General features: G+C 40.0%; 1 protein-coding gene across 1 annotated transcript; it reads right to left on the minus strand.

Annotated features, from left to right (window-relative positions):
• Window positions 1-235: 235 nt before the first annotated feature.
• Window positions 236-25,012, minus strand: nsun2 (NOP2/Sun RNA methyltransferase 2). The gene is made up of 19 exons (XM_042506293.1): window positions 24,791-25,012; window positions 23,112-23,269; window positions 21,401-21,505; window positions 21,189-21,294; window positions 20,082-20,153; window positions 19,790-19,874; window positions 18,091-18,283; window positions 17,423-17,497; window positions 17,068-17,198; window positions 12,963-13,036; window positions 12,644-12,774; window positions 10,789-10,885; window positions 10,365-10,579; window positions 9,245-9,337; window positions 9,022-9,157; window positions 5,281-5,361; window positions 2,725-2,863; window positions 1,085-1,124; window positions 236-965 (listed from the first exon to the last, which is right to left on the minus strand). Exons 1-19 carry the CDS (start codon window positions 24,854-24,856, stop codon window positions 653-655), a joined length of 2,310 nt encoding a protein of 769 aa, XP_042362227.1. The 5' UTR covers window positions 24,857-25,012; the 3' UTR covers window positions 236-652.
• Between the last annotated feature and the right edge of the window lie 925 nt (window positions 25,013-25,937).

Here is a 25,937-nt window from a genome sequence, read left to right on the forward strand (position 1 = left end):
CTGATTTGTCTTTTTGTCTTTTATTATTCTATAGTTACAAACTGAAACTAAACATGTATTAATGTCACCTTGTTTTAATGTGGTGAAACCTTAATAAAAATGTCTGGTAAAGAAAGTTGGTAAGGTGGCTGAAAGTTGTTTTTTTTTTTTACAACTCTTATAAGGGTTCATAATTCAATTTCTCATCACTTTCTTATTATGTCTATAATTTGATGAAGCAATAAACCTCTTTTTATCATATTTTTAATACTTCAGTAGGCAAAGACTGAACACAACCTCAAATCATTTGAACAGGCGGTAACACAGTTAACCTTTAACACTTTTAATCAACTCCATATTTCTGCTTAATTACAGGTGTAGAAAATGAGATGGCAATTAATATAAACCTCTCTGAACATGGGCAACAGAAGAAAATTGATGGAATATGTGTTAAGATATATTTAAAAAACACAACAGTTCAATAAAATAAGACAATAACTAATAAGCTGACTCTTAGAGGGGATCTAAAAATGAAAGATCCCAGTGGAGTCCGTCTGAGGGAGGGAATCCTGCAGTGGCAGTGTGGTGAACAGAGACACCTGTCGAGGCACAGCACCTTCCTCAGTATGGCTCTGAGAGACCTAACACGTCTTCAGTCAGTCCTCCTGTCCCTCTACACTCTCAGCTGCTCCTCCTCTGGTTGCTTCTTTGGTTCTGATGATCTGCTTTCATCCCCATTTTCAAAGTCCAGCTCTGCCTCATTCTCAGCTGCTCCTTCTTCCTCTGCCTCCTTTTCCGCCTCATCCTCTACCTCCTCCTTTTCTCCATCTCTCCCTTTCTGCCCAAGGCCCTGTTTGTCTCTGAAGACCTCCACGCCTAACATTCGGAGGTAATGAAAGCGTTCGTTGCGGGGGACAAAGGCTCGGATGGATGTCTTTCCCCTCCAGCCACACAGCTGGATGGGACACTGAGGCTCTGCTGGGTTACTGGCAAACAGAGGGTTATAGTGGGTGTCAGAAATGATCAAAAACTAAGACATCGCTGAAGACAGGATAATGACAACATATCCATGAAAATTAACTTCAGATATAAAAAAACAACTTACTTTGGGTTAGGAATATACTTCAACACAATGCTGCCCATTACTGTGGAGAGAAAATAGATTCAGAACTGGAAAGCAATAACGCATTATTCTGAAATCCATTTTAATGTTACACATAGAGCTGTACAATTAACCCTTAGAATACCAGATCTATATTAGATATCTTGTGCTGCATTCAGACGCCTTTGAAAAGCTGTATGACCCTTAAAAAAATGAGCAGATTGGTTTTATTTCTTTTTGAAAACACAAGGAATAAAGGCAATGACTAACTTGGCAAGAAATTTCCTACATATTGCAAGAAACTTTATCTAAGAATTTGTTTTAAAAAAGAGGGGATGATTATTAGAATGCTATTTTTTTAAAATAAGAAGTCCATAAAACTACATTCATAATTAGAATAATTATGTATTTTAAAGTATGTTACAGGAAAAAATAGAAAGTATACAAAACAAATCTAATTTTTTTTCAGCATTTATTTTTCTATGTAAATTTTTTTTTTGGTGCTAATTTTCAAGTAATTTTTCTTTAGACTTTATGACTTTTTTTTCCTAATTTTTGGGCCAGGTTTTTCCAGCATCAAAAATTTGAAAAAAACATTTTTTAGTTTGATTTCTTTTGAAAACAGCTAAAAATGCAATGCCCATCTTGGCAAGAAATGTCCCACCAACTGCAAGAAATTAGGAAAAGCTGCAAGGAAAATGAACTGGAGGAAAAAAGGCAGAAAAGAGAGAGAGGAGAACATTAAAAAAAAAAAAAAAAAAAGAATAGAAAAAAAAAAAAAAAAAAAAAAAAAAAGAAGGGGGGGGGGGGGGGGGGGGGGGGGGGGTAAAATGGTAAAATGTCCAAGAAACTAACTACAATTATATATTTACAGTTAACCACTTTTACATTTTAGCACTCTTCTTCTTTTTTTCTTTTTTGTTTTGGTTTGGGGTGTTTTGTTGTGCTTATTTTCTGTTAATTTTCTTGTAACTTTTTTCTTATTTCTTGCTAATTTGGGGTAATTTCTTGTCAAGTTAGTCAATGCCTTTTTCAAATATTTGAAAGAAATTAAGCCAATTCACTCAGGTTGTAGGGGATTAAGCCATAATTTCATGCAAGTATTTGTTAATTAGCTAGAGAGTATCAAATTATTAGTGAAAGCAGAGTTTTATATATTTCAACAAATATTTTGTCCCTAAAACAATGGATAATTGTGATCTCAGTAACTCATAACCCTGATTAGCATTTTGGCCACAAAATGCTGCAGCTTTGGTTGCACACGCTCACCATGTACCCTTTCTTACATTAATATCTGAGTGAAACAACAGTTTTGTTGTGCCGGAGCTGGTCAGCTTGTCTTGTGTGTTTTTCGGTCAGTGCCTTGCTCAAGGGCAGCTCAACGACAGTTGTTGAGGAAGACAGAAAATTACTCATTCACATTTCATTTTATGCCAGCCGAGCCACAGACCTTCCAGTCACTAATCCACTGCTCTAACCTCCAGGCTGCTTCCCAAACTCTTATTTTGTTTCAGCATCAGAGAGAAACCCGTGGTGGTAAAATATGTAGTGATAATCATTACAGAGCTTTACTTTTCTCAGAGAGGTTATTAAGGCCAGAGCACATCTAAAATTTAGAAATGAGGATCTTTTGCCGTGCGTACCCATCTTCTTGGCCTGAGCGTGAGCGTCGTCCTGCAGCTTGCTGAGGAAGGGGTTCTCCTGGGTCAGCAGCACTTTGATGTCCTCCACACTCACTGTGATTATCCTGGAGCGGATGTACGGCTGCAGAGTGTAGATGCCCTGGCAGGACAGAGAGGAAGGGAGGTTAACTCTTTACAGTTTCAAGTGAATTCATTAGAGCCTCTGGAAATGTGGCTTGTAATAGTAAGACTGCACATATTATATCAAAGCTGAGAGTCTCATTAAGTATCTGCAAAAATCTGAATTAAAATAAATGTGTACAACTGTTAGGAAACTGAGTTCCAAACAGCTCATTTTGAGGATGATAGCATTTCTCCAGACAGTGTGGGTGTGGCTGATCACATTTTGATAGACACCTCCTTGGATCCCACCTTTGTCAATTGTCTGTTGTCTCCATGACGACAGCCATGGAGCAAAGCAGAGTCGGCGTGGTACAGCTTTATCTGTTCCAGCCCTCTGACTCTGGCTGCATTCCTAAATCCAATCTGACGCTCTGCACTAACATGAGAGAGCTGCTGATCGAAGAAGCCACGGAGCGTTTTGTTACTCCATGAGAGGCTAACTTGGTATGCCAATTTTGCAACAAGACCTCAGAGTAAGTATCTACTAGCATTTAGCAGTGTGGCGCTGATCAGTGTCATGCTGCATTTCTATTGGTTGGTTAGTAGTGTAGGTCATAACAGCAGCCACACAGTGAGACTGTCCTCCCAAATTTCTGACACTGTCAGAATTTTATCTCATTCTTGAAACGGTCTCTGTGACGTAGGACCTCCGTTTTAGAGCCACGACCACAGATATCGCCACGTTTCTGTCACGATGATCATCTTTTGTCAGAGACAGCCCAAAACCACACAGTGTATACCAGGCCTAATCACGCAGTACATTCCAACAGCGCTGCGAATTTACCAACGATTCAGTTTGTGTCAAAGTGCGGTCCGACACTCAGAGTGAGTGTTTCTGAACGCACCCTCTGAACTTTCAGAATCAGAAGATTCTCAAAATAATACATTTCACTCTGTCGCTGAATGCTGAGTTTACTAAGTGCTCTGTCATTGATATTAATTTAGCATACAGTTAGCATAACGTAGCACATGTGACATGAGCTAAGATGCACAATTTTGTTATCACAACTATGACTGCAGTAATAAATGATGGCACTGAAGGGTGAGCTAACACTAGTGCCATATTATTAATTTATTCTAATCATTTTGCTGATTTCCCTTTTGCCACATACTCACTGGTGTTCATCTGTGTAACGTTACATTAGCTGAAGACAGAGTGACACGGTCACGTCTTTAACGTTACATCTGCAGTATTGAAAGGAGCGTTGAGGGAGTTAAGTCTGGCATACTAAATTAGTATCAACTGACATCTGAGTTTTAGGTTTTGATTGGCTTTTTTGATATTACGTGATATGGATCGGGGATAACTACGCCCAAATCAACTCAGCTTCAGGAAACTGTGAAAAAACTAAAATCACAATATTTCCAATTTGGATTGAGGCTAATGTCTGATCATTTTTATGCTTTTTATTATACATGTAAGACCCCAAATTACACATTAACAAAGTTTGTGGTATTATGGGTTCCCAGAGGCTTTAAAAGTTTATATAAAGTCAAAACTAGGCTGTCTGGTTCCGTTATTATTCAGCTATTTTGTGGTGAATACAGTAATGATAGATGGGATGGGCGTTCATATAACTTCCATATTTAAGGGCTCATATTATCATAGAGTACTTGCAGAACTAAAGAAAAATTTCAGAACAGAAATGTAAATTGGCCAACAATGGAAAAAAAATGTGCTTATTTGATATTCTTTTATTCAGCCTACTGGCCTCAACAGGCTTTATATACCATAAATTGAAAGTTAACATAAAAATCGACCATCATTCTGTTGCTGCAGTTAATGTAACATTACATAGTTAAGACCCAGGACTTAAACATCGTCTCAGCTCCGCTTTCACGTATGCACAGTGTAACACAACAGCAGCAGCTTACATCTGACACCGAACCACTTAAATAAGTATTTCATTCATTTTCCAACTGGAAGAATAAAGTCAAGTTCACATGTGGTAGGGGAGAAGATTAGTACTCTACACATTGATCGAATACTGGCATTCAAATGAGTTCTGGAGTACTAATGCCTGTCACCTGAATAGCAGGAGTAACTTGCTGCATGTCTGAACACATATGGACGAGCTGCTTTTACAATGAAATTGAGTATAACAAACAATATTTGGGCTGTTAAAGTCCTAGAAATATAGACATCACCATGCATCACCTGGTGTATCACTTCAAATCTTGAGGTTGATTTGCATATAAAAGAGGATTATGGGAATTGTGTGAAAATGCGCAGCTAAGGTGAGAAGATTGTAAGAGAAATGTAAGAGCTTTCACAATGATACAGCTTTGCATTAATAAGGCACTGCTTCACAAAGAATAAATCGGTTTACATAAAATTACTTTTACTGTGTGTGTGTGTGTGTGTGTGTGTGTGTGTGTGTGTGTGTGTGTTACCTCCTGAGCCAGTCTAAAGGCACAGCCAAACTCCTCTCCATCACTGTTGCGAGACCACACCTTCACCCCCGTGTTAATGACCTGAGAAAAAAAACAACAACAATAAACTACAGTTACCAGCTTGCTGCTGCATCTCTCCACCAACCAGTCAAGTAACAGTTTACATCCAAGTCTGTCCAGACTCATAATATACTGTATGGAGTGAAGACTTTTACAGAGTTTAATAATTATCAAACAATTGATAGCATTATTTTTTTAATAATTATATGATAGTATGCACTACTGCACCAAATGACAGCCTCCAGGGTTGAAGTGGAAATACTGTAATATGGTTGTATGCCTCCGTGCACCAGTCAAGTTGCACTTAAAGTTTACATAAACTCCTGTGAAAAGTCAGCACAGTTTCAAGGTGGTTCTTGAGGGTTCCTGACTTATGGCCAAAAACATGTTATATGAGCTCACTGTGACCTTGACCTTTGATCACCAATTCTAATCACCTCAGTTTTGAGTACAAGTGAATGTTTGTGCCAAATTTTTAAGCCTCCGGCTGTTGCCAGTGTGGTGGTATACTAATCAAGCCAATGTGGAAGTGCAAAAAACTGCAGTTCCTCTAATGGCCACTTGAGGCTGGCTCCCAAACAGAGTCAAAACATGTTTACAGCCTGGTACAAAAACAGTTTTGGTTTTTAGCTAATTTCAACATCCATGACAGCTGCACAATATTTATGGGAAGAAGTAACCACCTTGCTCACCAAACTAGCAGCTAGCTTTAGGGTTATAGCCTCCCTTCTGTCCAAATGTGGTCACTTCTGGCTCTGAAAATCCAAGATGGTGACAGCCAAAACACCGAGCTGAAGGCTTCAAAACGGTATTCCACAAGCCTCTGGCTTTGTCACCGTGGCTAAGTCCATTATTTTATACAGTCTGTGGTCAGCACAGAAGGTCTATACAGTTAGGACAGCCTCTACGTGAGCACGCAGGATTTCCATCACTACTCAATATTCCACTAAATGTCTCCCCCTCTGTTACGGTGTTGAAAAAACCCCAGAAAACATTACAATGTCACAGTGAAGTTGACCTTTTGGATGTAAAATTTCATAATTTTATCTTTGTGTCCATTTAGACATTTGTGTGAAATTTTGTCATAATTAGCACATTAATTATTGAGTTATGGCCAAAAATATGTTTTGTGAGGTCACAGTGACCTTTGATCACCAAATTGTGATCAGTTTGTTGCTGAGTCCACGTGGACATTTAGGCCAAATTTGAAAAAATCCCCTCGAAGCATTCCAACGATATTGTGCTCACAGGAATGGGACAGACGGACGGACAGACATCATAATGCCTCGGCTGCTGCGGGGGCATAAACAGCATGTTGACATATTGCTCTGTACAAAAACAACACAATGATGCCAGATTCTCGTGACTTAAACATCACTAATTAATCTCTCTACAGAAAACACAAGCAAGGAAATTGGAACAAAGGACTAATTATATCATGTGTGGTCATGTAGTATTACTGGTGTTCAGTACTTACTGACACACAAACTACCCTGCTTAAGGCATTTACTGATCGAGATATTGCAAAAGTGTGAGTAAACAGAGCTCGGCCGGTGTTCTGGGACAAGTGGGAAGAAACTGTCGGTGATTGCAGAGTAAAATAAAACAACACTTCGGAAATAAATACGCACATTTAAGTCTCAGCCAACCTCAGGGAAGCAAAGCAAGACAATAAACGTGATGCATGATAATTTAATGAGAATCTGTGAAGTGGTTATTTAGGTCTCTTAATATTAAACTATTAACTTTCTGAAAAATCTGATTGCATAGATTTTCTCTATGAAATGTATGATTTTTTTTTTTTTAAGAGGCAAAATAGGCTCTGTTTTCAGTCACTACATCTATAATTATGTGGATACACACAACCCACTGTGGTTTAGCACAATAGAAAGTGACTAAAAAGTGAGAAGCATCAAACACTATGGGGAGAACAAAGAGACTGACACAAACACAAACACAAACACACACACACACACACACACACACACACACACACACACACACACACACACACAGAGTGCCACCTGTGCAGGTGCTACAGGGTGGAGGACCAGAGGGATTTGTGTTAGGAGAGGGTCCCATCTGTTAGGCTGCTTCATGTGTACACACACACACACACACACACACACACACACACACACACACACACACACACACACACACACACACACAAACACACACACACACACACACAAGGAAAATAAAACTGATGCTGCAATGTAAAGCCAGCATGTCTGTATCCAAACACTGGGCCTGAGCACTGCTGTAATAAACTTCACGCAGTTTGTTTGTATTGTCAGATCAATACCAGATGCATTACCTCCAGGAAAGAATTGATTATTGATTTGTTGTGTCTATTTTTATCGTAATTCCATAAAAGGAACTGCTTTGTCATCATCATCATCATCATCATCATCATCATCATCATCATCGTCATCATTATCTAACCTGGCTTTCAAAGACTCTTTTACGAGCGCAAAATATTTGTTTTTTTGCCCTTATTACGAAAAACACAATATTCCTACTAAGCTGTTTACATGGCGTATGAAAATGAATGCTCCACTAATATTCCTGTTTACATGCAGCCATGTGTACTCTGATTAATGTGCCCTAACAGAGTGTTTATCATGTAGCGTACGGAAAAGTGGAACATCTGAAGTTGCTTGTGCCATTTTGCTTCTTTATATAAATATACCATTTTTTCAAAGTATTCCCCCAGTGGTGGACTATGAACACAGCTTCCTTCTTTCATTCCTGTAACTGCCTTCTTGAAAAGGTCGGTGTTGCAATATTTCTGCCTATCCAAAAATGCCTTGATAAGTATTTCAGATATTTAAAAGAGAGTTCACACATTAAACTGGGCTGTTTCTGCAGCAGAAAGACACAAATACTTTTGAAACTGATGCTGCATGACCAGAGAAAACAGAGAAAAAGGACGCTTTTTCTCAAGAGGTAGAAATACTACAACTACCAGAATGCTATGATATTGACGCAATGTGGTGGTATTACAGTGAAACATTTGAGGTGAGAAATGTGCAACTCAGTAACAGAATCTTGGTTTATATTGAATCAGACATTTTCATAGATAAAATTTCAAAACTTTTCCAACTGTATTTCAAATCTCTAATCCATTTGATGTTCTCACAACACATATGGGTGCTTTATATTCAGAACTTAATATTTAATCTACACCAGACAAAAGCTTACTGAGAATATTGCTTGTCAGAGGGGGGAAAGCCCTGACCTAGGAGGTGGTTTTAACTAGATGCTCTGACATTAGAGGATTTTTCATGAAATTTATGATGGAGAGGCTAATACTTTCTATCAAAAATGCTAACAGAGACATTTAAGGGACTGTGGTCAAAACGGGTCAGGTACATTAGCTAACAATAGGGATGAGCCCCTGTGTGTGGCAAACTGCAGTAAAAACCCTAAAGATTCTAAATGCACTTTACACATGCCCAAAAAAATGCCCCTAAAACCCAAATAATAACCAGCATAAACCATGTCTTAATCTAATCTAATGCTACATTCGGCAAAGACCTAATTTGGTAAACCCCAAAAGACGCTGTTTACATGACCTGTATCATATAAGGAAATAATAGTGAAATAATAGTGTGCACATAAACTTAGTTATCGTGTGCAATGATCTAAATGTTATTTGAAAACAAACTCACACACCTTCATGCGCTCACTGTTGTTGAGCAGCACGTTGCGGAGCTCTTTGGACACCATGTACAGGTGTCTCTTCTTGCCCTCGTGGGTCCTGGTCAGGACGTTGAGCTTAGGGAAGTCTGGTGACAGATCGTAAAAAGATCTAGGAATACAGAAAAGAAAGGGTTTACTACACCAAAATGCTGGCAACTTTACATCTTTCCCATGTAAAACACAGAGAGACACTTACTGTATGGTGCTGAAGACAGGGTCATCTTCAGTGAGGAACACAAAGGGGTCTTCTTTATAACCAAACAGCCTCATCTTCTTAGAGGCTGGAGGCCTGGGAGACAGATATTCACTTAGAAATCAAGTTATTTACTTATGCTTTTTACATTCCAAGTACATGGTTTTCTATGGCTGTTGTTAAAAAAGTCTAATTCTGCTTTCAATAGCCTGGCACCTATGAACCTGTAACAAAGTGATACATTTTTAGGAAGAAAACACAAAATGCTGTAAAATACACAAGGCCTTTCCTTTTGGTCTTTTGTTCCACTGACTCCATCATTGCATTTCAAAGTGCTATCCATTTAGAAGTGGTGGTTTGTTTTGCGATGAAAATGCTTTACCTTTTATTGTCTTCTCTAGGTGGGTTTCCATTAACCCCTTAAATTGTGCAAATTGAAATTGTGAGTATAAAAAAAAAACAAGGAAACACGTCAATTTCGAAAAAACAACATTTATCCGCAAAAAGTTTTTACACTCACATGAAGTGGTATTTCAAGTGATTCAAAAAAGACATATTTCACAAAACTGGAATGGAAACACTTTTTTCGCTTTCATAGGTCACACGCCCTCGCAATTTCATTGCAAAACAAGCCTTTAAACTTTGCAACATTTATTTTGTTTTCAGAAAGCCTGCCGTGAAAATCCACGGCTGCAACAATCCCAAACAGGGACTGACTAGAAGTGTTGACACTGCTAACGGTGCTAAAAGAGCTAACAATGATGTTAAAGGGAGTTCAGGGTTCAAAGCTAAGCCACTTGATCACCACGGCAACCTGGGAGGAGACTGGAGGGTGGGCACCATGTTTCCACAGCAACACGGCAACTGCCGCACACGAGGTGTGCTGCTAGGTAGCTCCTGATTAACAATTAACCAATTAAATCCTTAGTTGGGATTAAAAAATATCACGTCTATAGTTTCCATGAAGATTTTATTGAGAAGAAACATTTTGTAAATGCTTTAAATGTTGTTGTTTTGTTAATCCACACATTAAGTTCTAATTCAGAGCTGTGTCATCATGCTCTAATCATGGTGGAGGACCCTGCAGGGTTCTTTGTCTGCTCACCACACCAACATGACTCACCCACACACTCCATCTTGTTTAGCAGTGGTCTCCTGTGCCAAGGACGCTCCTTTGGGTGCCTCCTCTTCTGCCTCCTTGCCTACTTTTCCCTGTGGGCCTCCCCCCTCCACCTCCTCCGCAGCACTCTGTGGGAGGAGGGCAGTGTCGGCAGGGGTCGAGGCCGCAGGGGAGCCTTCAGTCTGGGCCGCTGAGCTGGACGAGACGTCCTTCCTTAGCTGGAGACCACGGTGAGGGACATGAACAGACAAAGGGAAAAGAAACAACAAGTCCCAGCTGTGGTTAGTAACAGGTGAGTGATGCAGTGTGGGGGGTGCTGCTGCTTCAACAGACATACTCCATACCCCCCATACTGGGGGAATTCTGCTTCTCAAGTGAGACTGACAATGTAATCATCCGTTAAGTGTGTGTGTTTGTGACAAAATACCTTGGGATATCTTTTGTTCCAAGGCATCGGGGCTTTCTTCTCCAGCACCGCCACAAAGAAGCCTCCAGTGTTCTGGTGATGTGGCAGAATCCTCATGCTGACATTCACATACACACAAAAAAACATAAATCATGTCTTTGAGTTTTATGGTGCCACCTACTGCAAAGACAGTCAAGGATTTTTCCACATTAAATAAAAATGGTGCTTGTACACCGTTAGACAGCAGCTCCCTCTGCTGGCAGCATGGAGCCAGTCTGAGCGTTAATGTGAGCGCTGCAGAGCCGAAATGACATCATCCCCAATGAAATGAGTGCAGGTATGGACATCTATGTGCATCAGCGCAGAATGTGTGTATGAGTGTGTGTGCAAAGCCGTGCTCAGAAAATGAATCAGATACCTTACTAATGAATTTGGCATCATTAAAAAAAGAAAAGACTGAAGAGTGCGTGCTTGTGTTTCTCTGTTATCATCAAAACAAACACAATCTCAGGAAGATGAAAAGATGAGAAAAAATGAGCTAAATTAAGAGCAAGGTTTGGGGGGCCTCTCCTCATTTTTTAGATACTATCACACTCACACCTAGGGGAACATTTTATCAGAGGGATGCATTTTTTCTTCCTGAACTTACCTAAAGAATATGCTGTATTTGTTTTGGCACTCAAAGGGGCGTTAAACAAGGTTTCATGCTCCTGCTGTTCCTGTTTACTTTGGCTATAGAGCCTTTAGCCGGAGCTATTAGAGCTGGGCCATACATGGACTTAAAAGTTTGTGGGTCGGAGTTATAGGAAAAGCTTAGGAACTGACAAGTCATACACCTTCACATTATATAAAAGCACAAACCTTTAATGCTCCCATATTCTGCTGATTTTTAAGTTTAAAACCTTTACTTCGGGTTTCTGCTAGAATATGTTTACATGTATTAATTTTTTAAAAAAACAGGATTTTTCTCATGCTGTCTGCATGAATATACTGTACCTGTGTACACCCTCTCTGTCTGACACGCTCAGTTTTAGCGTCTGTCTCTTCACGCCAAGCAAGACAGTTTGGGTCCATGTTTACTTCTTGTCAGCTGATGTCATTCACATACTAGGGCTGCACAGTTAATCAAAAATTAATTTAAATCACGATTTTAGCTTTTAAAGACTCAATGATCAACTGTGATGTTGACATTTAAAAAGGGCGCTCTGCCCGTCGAAAACCAGAATTATACATAGAAGTAAACTAACAGCAGCCTCCACTGTAGGAGAGCTGTCATGCTGCTGCGTGTGCTCTCTGCAGCAGCAGCCCGCCAAAAACCTTCCTGTATGTAGTGACTGCCAGACAAAAATTATCCAACATCAACCATCATCATCCATTGTTAGGAAAAACATCAGATTTAGGAGACAACAAGTTATGTGCAAAGAGACTTACTTATTAACACCTAAAAAAACTCAACAATCTGCAGTGCAATTAATCCGTAAAGGCTGAGAAGAATAACATCGCTAACGTTACCGAATCATTACCATTCATCCTCATCTTTGTCCACTGTCAACCAAAATATCCATGCCTGCTGTAAAATAAAAATTTCTAAAAACGTCAGCAGTGGATGTCCATAGGAGAGGCACCAAATTCTAGTTAAGAACCTTATTTTAAGTCTGACTCCATGCAAAGATTTGTTTCAGTAAGTAGGAGCAGCATGAAATGAAGACAGAAGCAGAGATCCGTTTCTGAATATGGACTGTGTGCATGTCTTTGTGGATGAGCGCTTTGACACTTTTGTTGTATTTATACAGCACTTATTCCTGCTTTACAGTATAAAGACATGGAAATGTGACTTTTTAAATATGGGACCTTTAATGTGTGGCTGTGAACATACCATCTCTCCAGATGCATGTTGGCGAGTTTTTCCGGGTCTTTTGGTGGGAACATGGTGGGCCGGATTTGTGTGTGCCGACTGCTTGGAACCTCGGACCAGTCCGAGTACCACGTGCCTTCTTTGGTCATCAGCTACGGTGACAGCGAGCGTTTCAGTGTGTGAGCCAAACACAGTCATCCACAGTCAGAATACAGACCTACAAAATCCTGCCTGACTCTGAAGCTGAAACACTCAAACGACCTAAACACTGTTTTCCTTTATGGTTTGTTGTAACGGTTGGTTTGTTGTAATGGCCACCACGGCCTAAATGTTCCAGTACCTTCCAGGAAGTGACCCCAGGCATCCACTTGAGCCCTGGCAGATTGGCTGAGCTGTCGGCCAGCTCCAACGCTCCTGGCAGTGGGGAAAGGAAAGACATTACTTGGCAGAAAAAGACTGGTTATATTTAGATTTAATTTTCATACAGTATATTTGGATCCATTTAGCAGCTCAAAGTGAATTAAATTGTGCTGTTGGCTCTACAGCGGTTGACCTTATGTGCTCCAGCTCCTCTGTTCTGTATGATATGACCAGTTTTACAGGCTACAGCGGTGTATATATAGCAATGTATAAAACATACAGTGTTCAAGACCACGGTAGCTGAAGTCTGTAACAGTATATCACAACACAACCAAGATGTTCTGTGTGGGCAGTCAAACGTGTGTTAACACAATAAGTGTGTTAACACAATCACTATGTTTACATGATGTTAGAAAGAGTCAGATTATTGTGTTAGTCCGACTAAAACTGGACTTTCAAAATACATGTAAACATGTTATCGAAATCAAATCTCTTGAAATTAGACTAACACACTCAGATAATTTGATTAGAAGTCGAGCTATTCTGTCAAGTAAAATCTTAGTAGGACTTTCACTGGACTCATTCTGCACGTGCTTCCCGTTTCTCTCTCAGTAGTTAGGGACATTTACAAGGGGGAAGTGGTGCTGCAAAACAGGTCAGGCATTTAAAGAAAAATTTAAGCACTGAAGAGGGACTTGTGTTTTTAATTTTTGGCTTAGGTAAGGGACAACGACATGAAAAGGTCGTATTTTATATTTACCTTAATACAAAGTCACACCCCCACCACCACCCTCCTCTGATAAATTAAGTACAGTCCCACAACACCGGCACAGAGGCTAAGCAATGTCTCAATGGAGTCTGGTGTTTTATATAACTGCTAAGGTAAAGCAGTGAAAATATTCTAAATATAGCACGCACTTAAACTAATATAATTTTTTTTTTTTTAGGTGGCAAAAAACTAATCAGTGAGGGCAGAGTTTGATAAATCTGATTATATGTATGTGACGAAGGCAGTTTTCTACCCCAAAGTTATTGTATATAAACAGTAATAATTGTAATTTTGTCAATAGCAGAGACTGTATAAATAATATAGGCTTACAGCAACTAACTGAAAGGGAGCATATCTCCAGCTGCTGTGGTGGAGTCAGACATACTTCAGTCAATAAATGGATTCTCCCCCGCTGCTTGTATTCTGGGACAAGGACAGTAGTCCAGTGAAATGTTCTATAGCCATCGCTCCACTAAACTGTGCATGTAAACGTACTGAGTTCTGAATGAAAAACTAAGAGCCACAGTGGAGACTCATTTGGTTTTAACTGCTTTATTACACTACAAAGGATTTTCTGATGGATCTGTTGTGGATGTACAGTTAATTGTGTGATCATATTAAATTATTTCCATGGTCCTTTAAGGGAACGCTTGTTTTCTCATCACATCCTCGTCTATATGAGGTTCAATGAATCTGAAACATCAGTCCAGTTTGTGATAATCAGCTTCCAGATCAATCAATTTAAAGTCAGCAAGGTTTAGTGAGTGCTTGTGAAAAATGCAGATAATGTTAATGACTTAAAAATATGCATCACAACAAACACTTCACTGTACCTGCCAGTGAAAAAATGCATACTAATTAATTGGAAATCAAAAGATGCAGCATCCCCAAAACGCCAGGTTAATGAGCTTGCCTCTCACTGTAAACCGGAAAAAATATTATTTAATGTAAGGGGGAAAAAAAGTTAAACCTTTCAGAAATTTTGGGGTCCCTCAATTATCATTCTGCCTTCTCTGGATTTAACCGACCACAGAGATGTGACTCTTCCTGGACCAACCTTAACTTAAACTTTGGTGTTGGTGTTCTTAAATCGTCTTTCGGTATATTGTCTTCACTGATACGTGTATAATATGCATGGGTATATGGGGATATGTGTGTGTCTGTGTGTGTATGTATGGATGCAAGTACAGACTACATATTCAGATAAATGACAGATCTGGAGAGTCATACAGGGATGGGGAGGGGATGCTGGATGTCTTGTTTTTCTTTTTCCCAACTCTGATCATTTTTGATCCATTTGTGAGTCTATACACAAAAGTTAGTACCTGCAAATGTACCTTAGATTTAGGATTAGTACATCTTTTCAAATATATTTAAGTAACAGTATCCCTATAGTTAGTGGGATTTTTGTGTCTTTGTACTTTTATACATCCTTTTTAAAATGATATTTTCAAATGCATAAATGGAAACCTTACATATTTTTGGAACTGTAATTGCACTATTTGAACATCTGTTAATAAAAACAAATATTTGAAAAAAAAGGAGGTGCATCACTGCAAAAAGTTGGACAACAAATTCTCTGGTTTCATGATCTTAGCGGGAAAGATTTGGTGCTTTTCCTTGTGATAATAAGCTGAATATTGATGGGTTTTAGACAAAATAACCGATTTAAATGTCATTTTAGACTATAGGAAATTGTGAATGGTGTTTGTAAATGTTTTCTACCATTTTAGATCAACACTAAATGATTATGTGACTGACGGATTGGAAGATTAAAACAATCATTGGCCCTCATTGTACTTACAATTTAGGTACCAGTGCTTTTGAAATGTCTCATCACCAAAAAAACAAGCTATTATTACTCTGAAAGCCAATACTGAATGCCTGTGACCTTTGACCCCTCATTCTGTACTGCATTTAAAGACAACATGAGCGGGCACCCAGTAGCTCACCTGGTAGAGTGGGCGCCCGCTGCAGCAGCCATAAGTTTGATTCCAACCCAGAGCCCTTTGCTGCATGTCATCCCCTCTCTCTCCCTCTTCCATTCTAAAGCTGTCCTATCCAATAAAGGCAAAAAGCCAAAAAATTACCATCTAAAAAAAAAAAAAATTAAAAACCAACATGACTGAATAAAGGATTTTACTTCATGGGCTTAGGAACATTTTGGAAAACCATTGTAAGTAAACTCAGTTCATCTCTGCATCTACAAACTCAAGTTCAGACTCTACCATGCAAAGTGAAAGCCAGATATCAACAACATCTAGAAACACTGCAGACTTCTCTGGACCCAAGCTCATCTGAGACGGACTGACACAAAGTAGAAAAGTGTGCTGTGGTCTGACAAGTCCACATTCTAAATGTTTTCTTGGTAATCATGGACATGGTGTCCTCCGGGCTAAAGAGGAAAAGGACCATCCAGATTGTTAGCAGCTCAAAGCTCAAAGCCAGCAGTGCTGATGCTATGAGAGTGGGTAAGTTACCTATGGCATCATGGGTAACTTCACATCTGAAGGCACCATTAGTGCTGAAAGGTGTGCACAAGTTTTGGAGCAACATATGTTGTCATCCAGATGACATCTTTTACAGGGACGTCCCTGCTTATTCCAGCAAGACTATGAGACACATTCTGCACTGCAGTCCAGACCTGGCTCCCTTTGAACATTTTTAGCACATTGTGAAGTGCAAAACACAACAATAGAGACCTCGGACTGTTGGGTTGAACTGAAGTCATCTATCAAGCAAGAAAGGGAAAGAATTTCATTTTCAAAACTTCAATAGTTAGTGTCCTCAGTTCCCAAACACTTACTGTGTGTTAAAAGACAAGATGATGTCACACAGTGCTTTACATGCCCCTGTCCCAACTTTTTTGAAATATGTTGCAGGCATCAAATTCAGAATGAGTGTATATTTACATTTAAAAAAACAAGGTTTATCAGTTTGAACACTGAATATCTTGTCTTTGGACTGTATTCATTTGATTAATGTTAAAAAAACAATTTGCAAATAATTGCATTCTGTTTTTATTTACTTTATACACATCATGCAAACTTTTTTGGAATCTAGGTTATATAAGGGGTGGTGTGAGCCATTCAGGACCCAGACTTTTGACTTGAGTTAACTGTAGCCAGCAACAACAACTGGAAGTTAAGAGACAAACCAGAAATGGAGCAAATACCTCAAGAGCTCAACAAAAAACTCATGAAGAAACATTCAGTAACAGGGACTACAGTAAAAACTAAAGTGCAAGACAGAAAACTATAGTGGAACTTTGATTTAAATAAAAAGTTGAACACATATTTATAGCTGCGTGTGTTACCTTCGCTCTTCTCCAGCAGGGCTGCGATGACAGCTTCGTCCTCTATAGGGTTGAGTGAACAGGTGGAGTAGACCATCCTCCCTCCCACAGCCAGCTGTTCCACCCCGCGCACTGCGATACGCAGCTGGAGCCTGGAGCACACACAAACACACAGACACACACAGACACACAGACACACACACACACACACACACACACACACACACACACACACACACTGTAAAGCTGCCAACAATTTAATTAGCAAGAAGAGAACACACTCCATTCCCCTGTCCTTTAGTCAATTTGGCCTACCACACAAGTGCGTGAATTCCTGCGTTGTCACCAAAGCACAAACACACTCTCCCCCACTCACCCGTGGAGGTGCAGGCTGTTGCTGGTCGTCCATTTCTTCCACACGTCTATGTTCTTCCTCATGGTGCCGTCGCCGCTGCACAACACAGAGCACACAGCAGCACCAGTCAGACACATTCCCAGTTTGGCCCGAGGCGCAGAAACCACCGGAGATCCCCGGCGCTTCTCATAGGGCAAAAATGTCTGCCAAGCACAAACTGTCTAAACGGCGGGCTTTAGCTGACTGTTCACATCACTGCTGCCTGCCCGCCTCTCTCTGTCTTCATTAGCTCTTTTCCTCCCCTCCCTCTCCCTCTGTTGTGTTTGGCACACACTCCTGGCTTCAGCACCACAGCTGGCCAAACTCAGGCAGCATTTGCAAACAAATGCAGTTCTGTTTTGGCCGTAAAATGACGCTAAACTTCAGGAGAAGGAGGATGTTTTACCACTAATCCCATCCTGAAACATTACAGACAAAACATTATTAGCAGCCATTTATAAGGACATGTACATACCCTGCATTTGACAGACAGGGTGAAGCCTCACATCTATCTGTCACACAAAATCTCCCACACACAAAGCAGATTATCAGCTATATTTCTTTCTTTATGCACTTCCAAAGCCTAACTGTCCTGCAGGACTGTAACGTGTGTCAGGACTGTAACATAAGTCCTGCAGCCCTGTGCTGACCTGCAGGGCACATCACACAGGATGCGGTCGTAGAAGAGGATGTCCCTCTTGCCGTCTACTTCGATCTGGAGCGTGGGGATGCAGGAGGCGTCGTGGTTGACCACCATGATGCAGGGGCTGTTGAGACGCTTGGCTTGGTGCACGAGCAGGTAGCAGCGCTTGTTGTCCACGTCGTTGGCGATGACAAAGCCCTCTGGAGGGTAGAAGAGTGGATAACAGTAAACTGCTGTTAAAGAGGCGGCGACTGCTCAATGACTCCCTTGGTTAATTCATATTGCATAGTGGGAAAATATGTTTTCAATAAAGTCATAAATATGGGCTCTCCTCCTTCATTTCATATCATTGCATTTTTTTTTCCAACTCTTTTTTTTATTTGGGTTTTTAAGTTAACATACAACTTAGAATGGCATAGGGAGGGGAAAAATATCATTTCTGATACCAATGTACAAAAAACATTGTTTGCCAAATTCAAAATACCCTGCAGTTGTCATATACGGTTAGCATCGCGAACAAGTTTATTTATTCATTTATTTTTATTTATCTACTTATTTACATAGGGGGGCGAGATGGTGGTAGTGGTGGGAATATTGCATACCGCCCAAGCCTAAAATATTCAGCTCGATATTGCACTGGGCACACAGAGTGAGCTCTGGGCACAAACGGAGAAGAAGGATGTCAGGCGCAGTGAAAGCGAAACTTAACTTTTCATTCTGCTCGGTCTCAAAGTTTGCATTCACTCTCCTTCCTCATCCATCAATCTGATCAGCTCTGATCAGATCGACAGATCAATTATCCACCCCACAACTAAAACTGCTGCTGAGGAAAAAATAACTCTTAAGGAGTTCTGCCTGTGCTGCGTTCACAGACCTTTTACAGAGGGGACACAGTGATTTTTTTTTTTTTACGATACACACAATCAGAGGTCTGATCATAAGAAGCAAAGAAAGAAAAGAAAATAGTTTTCTGTACAACATGTGGTTGGAGAAAGGTTAAACAAGGGCTGAGGGGGTGAAACAAAGGGTGCTTCCCGTCTTACTTATGAGTCATCCTGCTGTCACACCGCAACATTTACAAGTTCTTAATCGCAGATCACATCTCTGCATGACATGCTGCTGTCAAGACGAAGTGTACAGAGTGCTGAGGCCATGTCTAAGACGCAGAGTTCAAAAGGTTAGCTCATAAGATAAAATTATCCATTGCATAATATAAATAAAGGAATCCCGATCTTTTATGATTAATGATCAAGTGTGTTTTTTCCTCAATCAAAGCTTACATCAACATATTGTAGATATTTGACGGCATTTCATAACCTATTGATAATTCAATTAAATTTCACTTTCAATTAAATTCTTAAAGACCGAGTCATCAATCAGCGACTAATTGTTATCATTCCACTAAAGACATATTTAATGTAATTTGTCTGTGAAGATTATGACAGTCCCTCAACCACATCTTGGGACCATCTCCTAAATTTGGTTTCCTTTTAAGCATTTTGAACCAGCAAATATCTCAGAATAAAAGGAAAAGCGTAAAGTTGACCAATGTTCTGCTGGGTTACAAGCTTGCTCAACTGTTATTGGAGCACAGAGTGAAAAGGGGCGGGACTAAGGATGGGCTAATTGGTTTTCTTTTCTTTAGTCCAGCATAAAGGTATCAGTCACTGAATTATCCTCTCAGGTTTTGGATATTTGTGTCCTACCTGGAAATGGTACATCCATGTCAGAATGGAGCATCTCAATCAGCTGGGCTGTCTTGGAGCCTGGAGCTGCACACATGTCCAGGATCTGCACGCACACGCACACGCACACGCACGCACACACACACACACACAGGTCAACATTTCAAAAACATCTCTTTTCTTAAAGACAGCTGTTTTCAAGCATCATGGAAGGCATTTTACAAAGGTGCACTTGTGAGAAACGGGGAAAAAGAAAATGCATTAAGCAGTGACAGACCTACTATCAAACCCTCACAGAGAGCAGTGCTCTTACCTTGTGGTGTGGCTCAATCTTGAGGAGGAGAGGAGGGATCATACTGACAGCCTCCTGTCTGCTGATGTTACCCTGCAAGGACAAACACAAGACTGATGCTCACCTTTTCATTCCTCTGACAACTTCTGACATTTCCTTTTCTTTATTTTTTCCAACTCCTAATCGAGGCTAAATTCATGGATGGATTACTAAAGGGGCCTATCAGGCACAGGCTCAGGGCCCAAAGTGTCAGGGGCACCACTGGCCTTTACCTGCCAAATGCCATTCAAATTAACACATAATGTTTAGAAAAAGGCACAGAAAGACAACTGTGAAATGCAAAAGAACTACAGAGACACAAAATGACTACTAAATGGGAAACAAAAACAGAGGGAGAAAAAAAAGACACAAAATGACCTAAAAAAGTCACAAAAAGACATCTAAGAGATGCAAATTCACTTAATAGACACAAAATTACCTCAAACAGACACTACGTGGCCAAAAAGATACAGAACAACCTCAGACACAAAAAGACATCCAAGAGATGCATATGAATTAAAAAGAGACAAAATAACTACAAAATGGCCAAAAGAAGACAAAAATACCTCAAACAGGCACTAAAAGACAAGTAATAGATGCAACTGAACTATGATGACATACAAAAAAACACTACAAAATGGATAAAACAAACACAAAGAAACACAAAATGGACAAAAAAAGACACTAGTGACTGAAGAGACAAAAAAAATGACTAAGACACAATAGGAGGCAAAATCACCACAAATTCTTTGTGTTTCCTGTCCTGCAGGAGAGGCGGGGGGGCTTCTACATGTCTGTGCCCAGGGGCCTGTGGTCTCACAATCTGTCCACAGGTGCATTTTATGAACATGGCCAATATAAAAGTTTACTTCTTTAACAGGGTGGGGTTTTTTTGGGGGGGGGGGGGGGGGGGATCTGACATTTTTACCTTCATTGGATAGAAACAAGTCGCAGTGTAAAAGGGGGCCGTGAGTCAGAGTCAAACCCACAGCCACTGCGGCAGGACATTGCCTGCTCTATCCACTGAGCCACCTGACACCCCAACATGGTGTTTGAAGTAAATCTTTTGTCTGGTTTGTGCTGACTCACCGACTCGGTCTCGCTGACCAGAAACTGGTGGAACTTCTCCAGAAGGGGAGACTTCCTGATGATCTTCCTGCTCATGTTGGTGTGCCAGGCCTGCTCGTCGGGATACCTGGAGAGGACAGACACGGTGTGCGCTGAGTTTGTGGTCTGAATCTGTGTGTTAGTAGTTAGTTGTTTTAGTTTTGGGTAAAGTGTTCTTCTTAAACTAATCTTACCAGCTCAGAGGCTGTGGAGCCTCAATCTTCTGACCATCAATCTCCACATCCTGAATATCCTTAAAATATTTGTCCTTGAGGCAGTGGAGGATTTCCTTGGCATGGCTGGAACAACAATAAGTAACAGCAAAAATGCATCAGGAAGCAGTCGTCCAACATTATGAATGCAATTTGTTCAAACCACTGTCCTCCCAAACACTGCAGCTTAGATGAAGATGATGCACATGTGCACAAAGTTGTGGGTTTACATTCATGCCTCACGCCTCGATTACACCAGCAGCGTGTCAATGAGATTACGTCTGCAGTGCCGTTTTGCTCTGCCCTCCATATCGACTCTATATTCCACCGGGAGCATCCTAGAAGTGGAGCGTCCCACCAGGTGATACTGTAGACTTGATTGTGCTTTTTTCGTCATCGTCTCTTGATTTTTGTGATTTTACCATGGCTGAGCAGGCTACATATAAATGCTTTCCTTTTATGTATACTCTGTGTCTTGATGTTTTTACCCACTTTTTTGTGCTGCAGCAAACAGTCCAGCCATGAATGAGGTATCTCAATCTGGTATCTGGGGTGCCTGGTGGCTCAGTGGATAGAGCGGTACCTCATATGCAGAGGTTTTACTCTCGCCGCAGCGGCCGCGGGTTCATTTCTGGCTTCGATCCTTTGCTGCATGTCAGCCCCTCTCTCTCTCGCCCTTTCACACTTAAACTGTCCTGTCCATTAAGGGCAAAAGCCCCCGAAAAGATCTTTTAAAAAAAGATGAATGACGTATATCCATCTAAGAATTTTGGCCATATTTCAGTCAAAAAACATGCTCATATGGATAATTATACAGATCAGTATGAAGATAAATCCAGTAAAATATGGAATAAACTGAAGATTTGTGGCTGTGTTTTAGTTAAAAAATATCCATCTTAATAATTATACAGATAAAAATTAATAATATAATTATGAACAAAACAGACATGCAAGACATTTTAACTATGTTTCTGTTAAAAATACAGTTCCATCCTTAATTATTACATTCTTCCCATCTATTTCATGTACAGTGGCTGTTAGCAGGAGCAGTAATTCTCCAGCTGGACAGAATACAGAGGGCTGGATGAAGAAGAAGGAGCAGATACTGTTGATGTGATATTTTAGTTAAGTGAAACATGATCCCGAACCCATGCAAAAATGACTGGATGCACCACTGCTTGACTTCCTGCCTGGTACAATCTGATTGGTTTGGCTTGATGCGGCTACTGTCCACCTCTGGCAATAATAGACCCAGCACCTACTTTACAAGGAGCAAAGCAGGGAGCTGCATCTTGGACACTGCTGAGACGCTCCAAGAAACCGGTGAAATCACGAGCATTGTCTAGAATGTTCACAGTCAGCTCCGGAGGCCGCAGCCGTAACACGACACTGACGGACCCAGTGGAATTTAGGAGTTACTCTTTGACATATGTCATCATACAAATTTAGTTTTGAGGCACTTTTATCAAAAACAGCTAAATAATGAGGTATCCTGCAGCTGGACTTTATCCATGCTTGTTTGAGGAAGAAGTTGACAGTATCTTCCCTGAAAAATGTGACCTCCATGGTGACAAATGTATATCTTTAGCTTGCCACAAAGAAAAGGTGTTTTAATGTTACAGCACCTTATATGGCTTTGACACCTTCTACAAATAAGACAAAGAGTCTGAGATTGTAAGCATGTCCAGCTCACCTCTTGTATCCAGTGATGCGGATGGTTGCCGGCAGCGGTTCCCTCATTGCATCCATAAACTGTTCGAACTCTCCCCCGGGCACCAGGCCTTGCTCTTTGTAGTAGTGCTCAAACAGCTTATTCTCCTTGACAATGTCAGCATAGCCAGCTCCCCAGCCCTGAACACATGGATGTGTGGTTATTAGTATGGGTCATTTGCACTGAATAATTCATAACTGCTTTTGTGTACAGATAAAAGCACCTACTACATTGATCTTTGTAGGAGAAAAAAGGTGATATTAAAGGTACAGTAAGGATTTTTTTGAAGTGGGGGTTATATGTGGTACTAATTCATTGTCGGTGTATGACATACAGTAGAATTCAGTTAGTCCGTCCCCAGTCTGGAGAGCTGAAAATCGCTGAAACTAAGCAATGTACTGCTGTGGAGGGGCAGCAACAAAATGCATTTTAGCTACATAAAAAAAGTCATAGCTAAAAATAAATCAGCATCATTTTGAGTGCATTGTGAGAATTTTCCACTGCTTTTGCTTAGCTTTAAAGAAAGCCACCAGACTCCATTGACAGACAGTAATTTTAGCTCACTGAACACAGGAGCTGTAGGTCTGCTGTTGCCTGAATCAGTTAGTTAGTTTGTGTTCTTGTGTGACTTTGGTGAATCCAAACTAACGCTTTTAAATGCAAAAGTCACACAATAACACAAACTAACTGATTGGGGCAGCAGTAACCCAATAGCTCCTCTGGTAAACAATGCTAAATCTCTGTTTTTCAAATGGAGTTAGGCTTTTAAGCGAGCAATATAACGGTTTTTACTTTCCTGATGGAACTCACAGTTTGACAGCACAGTAAAGTGGTGAAAATACTCTCAAGATAGCACACACTTCAACTAATTGAGATTCGGAAGTGTTTTTCTTTTTTTTTTAAGTTAGTTAAAATACGTTTTATTGCTGGCCCCAATCCACAGCAGTACATTGCTTAACTTCTACGTCTGACTCCAGCCTGTGTCTTTAAACTGGGGACGTGCTGACTGACATCTACAGTTTGTAATACAAAGTCTATGGATACCAGTCTAAGTACCACATACAACCCCATTTTAAAAAAAACTGAACTATCCCTTTAGCCATCACTCAAAACATGTCCATATAGTGTTTTCATGCTTTTGGTCAAAGGTTAAATCACTTGTAAAACTTTTCATAAAACCTGTTACACTTTAGTATACTTTAATAGTCAATTCGGAATTTGGAAATCAACAAACTGCTTGCTACGTGCTTATTTCAATTCGTTTTCAACTCTGCATGCTTCCTCCCTTCAAGGTATTTTCCCCAAAGACTATTCGACTGTGCATGTACACATAACCACAAAAAAATAACACATTTCTGAGGGAAGTTTGAAGCTGTATAATCCCTTCAAGCAAAAATAAAAAGACACATGTCCAGACTAACGTGACAAATGATGAGTACACACTCTGAAACTAGCTCAGTTAATGGTAGCTAACAGCTGTAAAGCTCTCTGGTGCTAAAGCTGTTAGCAGTTTTATAGCAGCATGACTCGCAAACGTTTTATTATAACCCCGTCCGTCCTAGCTGTCTTAGCATTTAGTTATTAAAGGTAATATGTAGCCCGCCTGAGCACTTTACACCAAACATTAGCAAGAGTTACTGCAGCAGGAGAGGGACTCTTACAGCGTTGTCTCTGTCGTCCCTGCCAGCAGTCTGGTTTTTCTGCCGCTGTCTGCTTCTTTTCCCCATGTTGGAAAAACACACAACTCGGGAGAAAAGCCTGCGGGACGATGTGGTTGCTGGAAGCAGAAAAATGTCACCTGCTACTCGAGTAAAATGTAAGTCTGTAGAGAGTTTTAGGATGAACTGCTATGCTGTGTATCCTCGAAACGTGTTGCCTCTGACGCACGTGAATCAGGACCTCTCAGGGTGGCCACCAACTCTGCCTGAATATAAATAAATAACATTCGGGCATTCGTGCGATTTTTGATACTAGTTTTTGATTTCTAGTTTAATTGAATTAGTGTGATATATCTGTGTGTGTGTGTGTGTGTGTGTGTGTGTGTGTGTGTGTGTGTGTGTGTGTTTACAATATAAACAAAACTAACAAACATTCAAATTATGACAACACTCAAATGTACATTTTTCTAATATAACATAGTGTTGTGCGCCACCATTGTTTGCAGCAGGAGGTTTCTGCAGATTATTTTTATTTTATTTATTCCTAGATTTTTTTTCCCACTGCTTTATCTAACAAAAACATGTTAACAATACGTCACATAATCAAGAACATAAAAATACACGAGAGCACAGATCATTTTAAACTGTAATAAATAATAATACTACCAAAACATCAATCAATAAAAATCGTTAAACCACTTGCCATCAAAATGGCAAGTGGATTATTAACCTTAACATTTTGTTCATGGGTAAACACATCCCCCATAAAAAAAAAAATTAACAACATATTTCAGATATTTATTACTTGTATCGTCATCATAACATTGTATCTTTAAGGATAAAATAATGAGTGATATTACAATTACTGAAAACACGAGAACTTAAATTAGACCAAAAATTCATTGTTATTTTGCACTTAAAAATTACATGGATTTGAGTTTCATCTGCCTGCCCACAGAGAGCGTTTTAAGCATCTGCATATCTGAAAATTATGTAATTTACTGGATAGATTATACTAGTGCACTAGAATAAACGTCATCCCTTAAAGGTCTCTCGATTATACTCAGTATACTCGAAATGAATTTATCTTTTGCTAGGAATACAAACTTTATTAGGTAAAATACTTGTTTTTTTGCCAATGAATTCCTCA

This window comes from Plectropomus leopardus, chromosome 18 (assembly GCF_008729295.1).
Source record: "Plectropomus leopardus isolate mb chromosome 18, YSFRI_Pleo_2.0, whole genome shotgun sequence".
NCBI lineage: Eukaryota > Metazoa > Chordata > Actinopteri > Perciformes > Serranidae > Plectropomus > Plectropomus leopardus.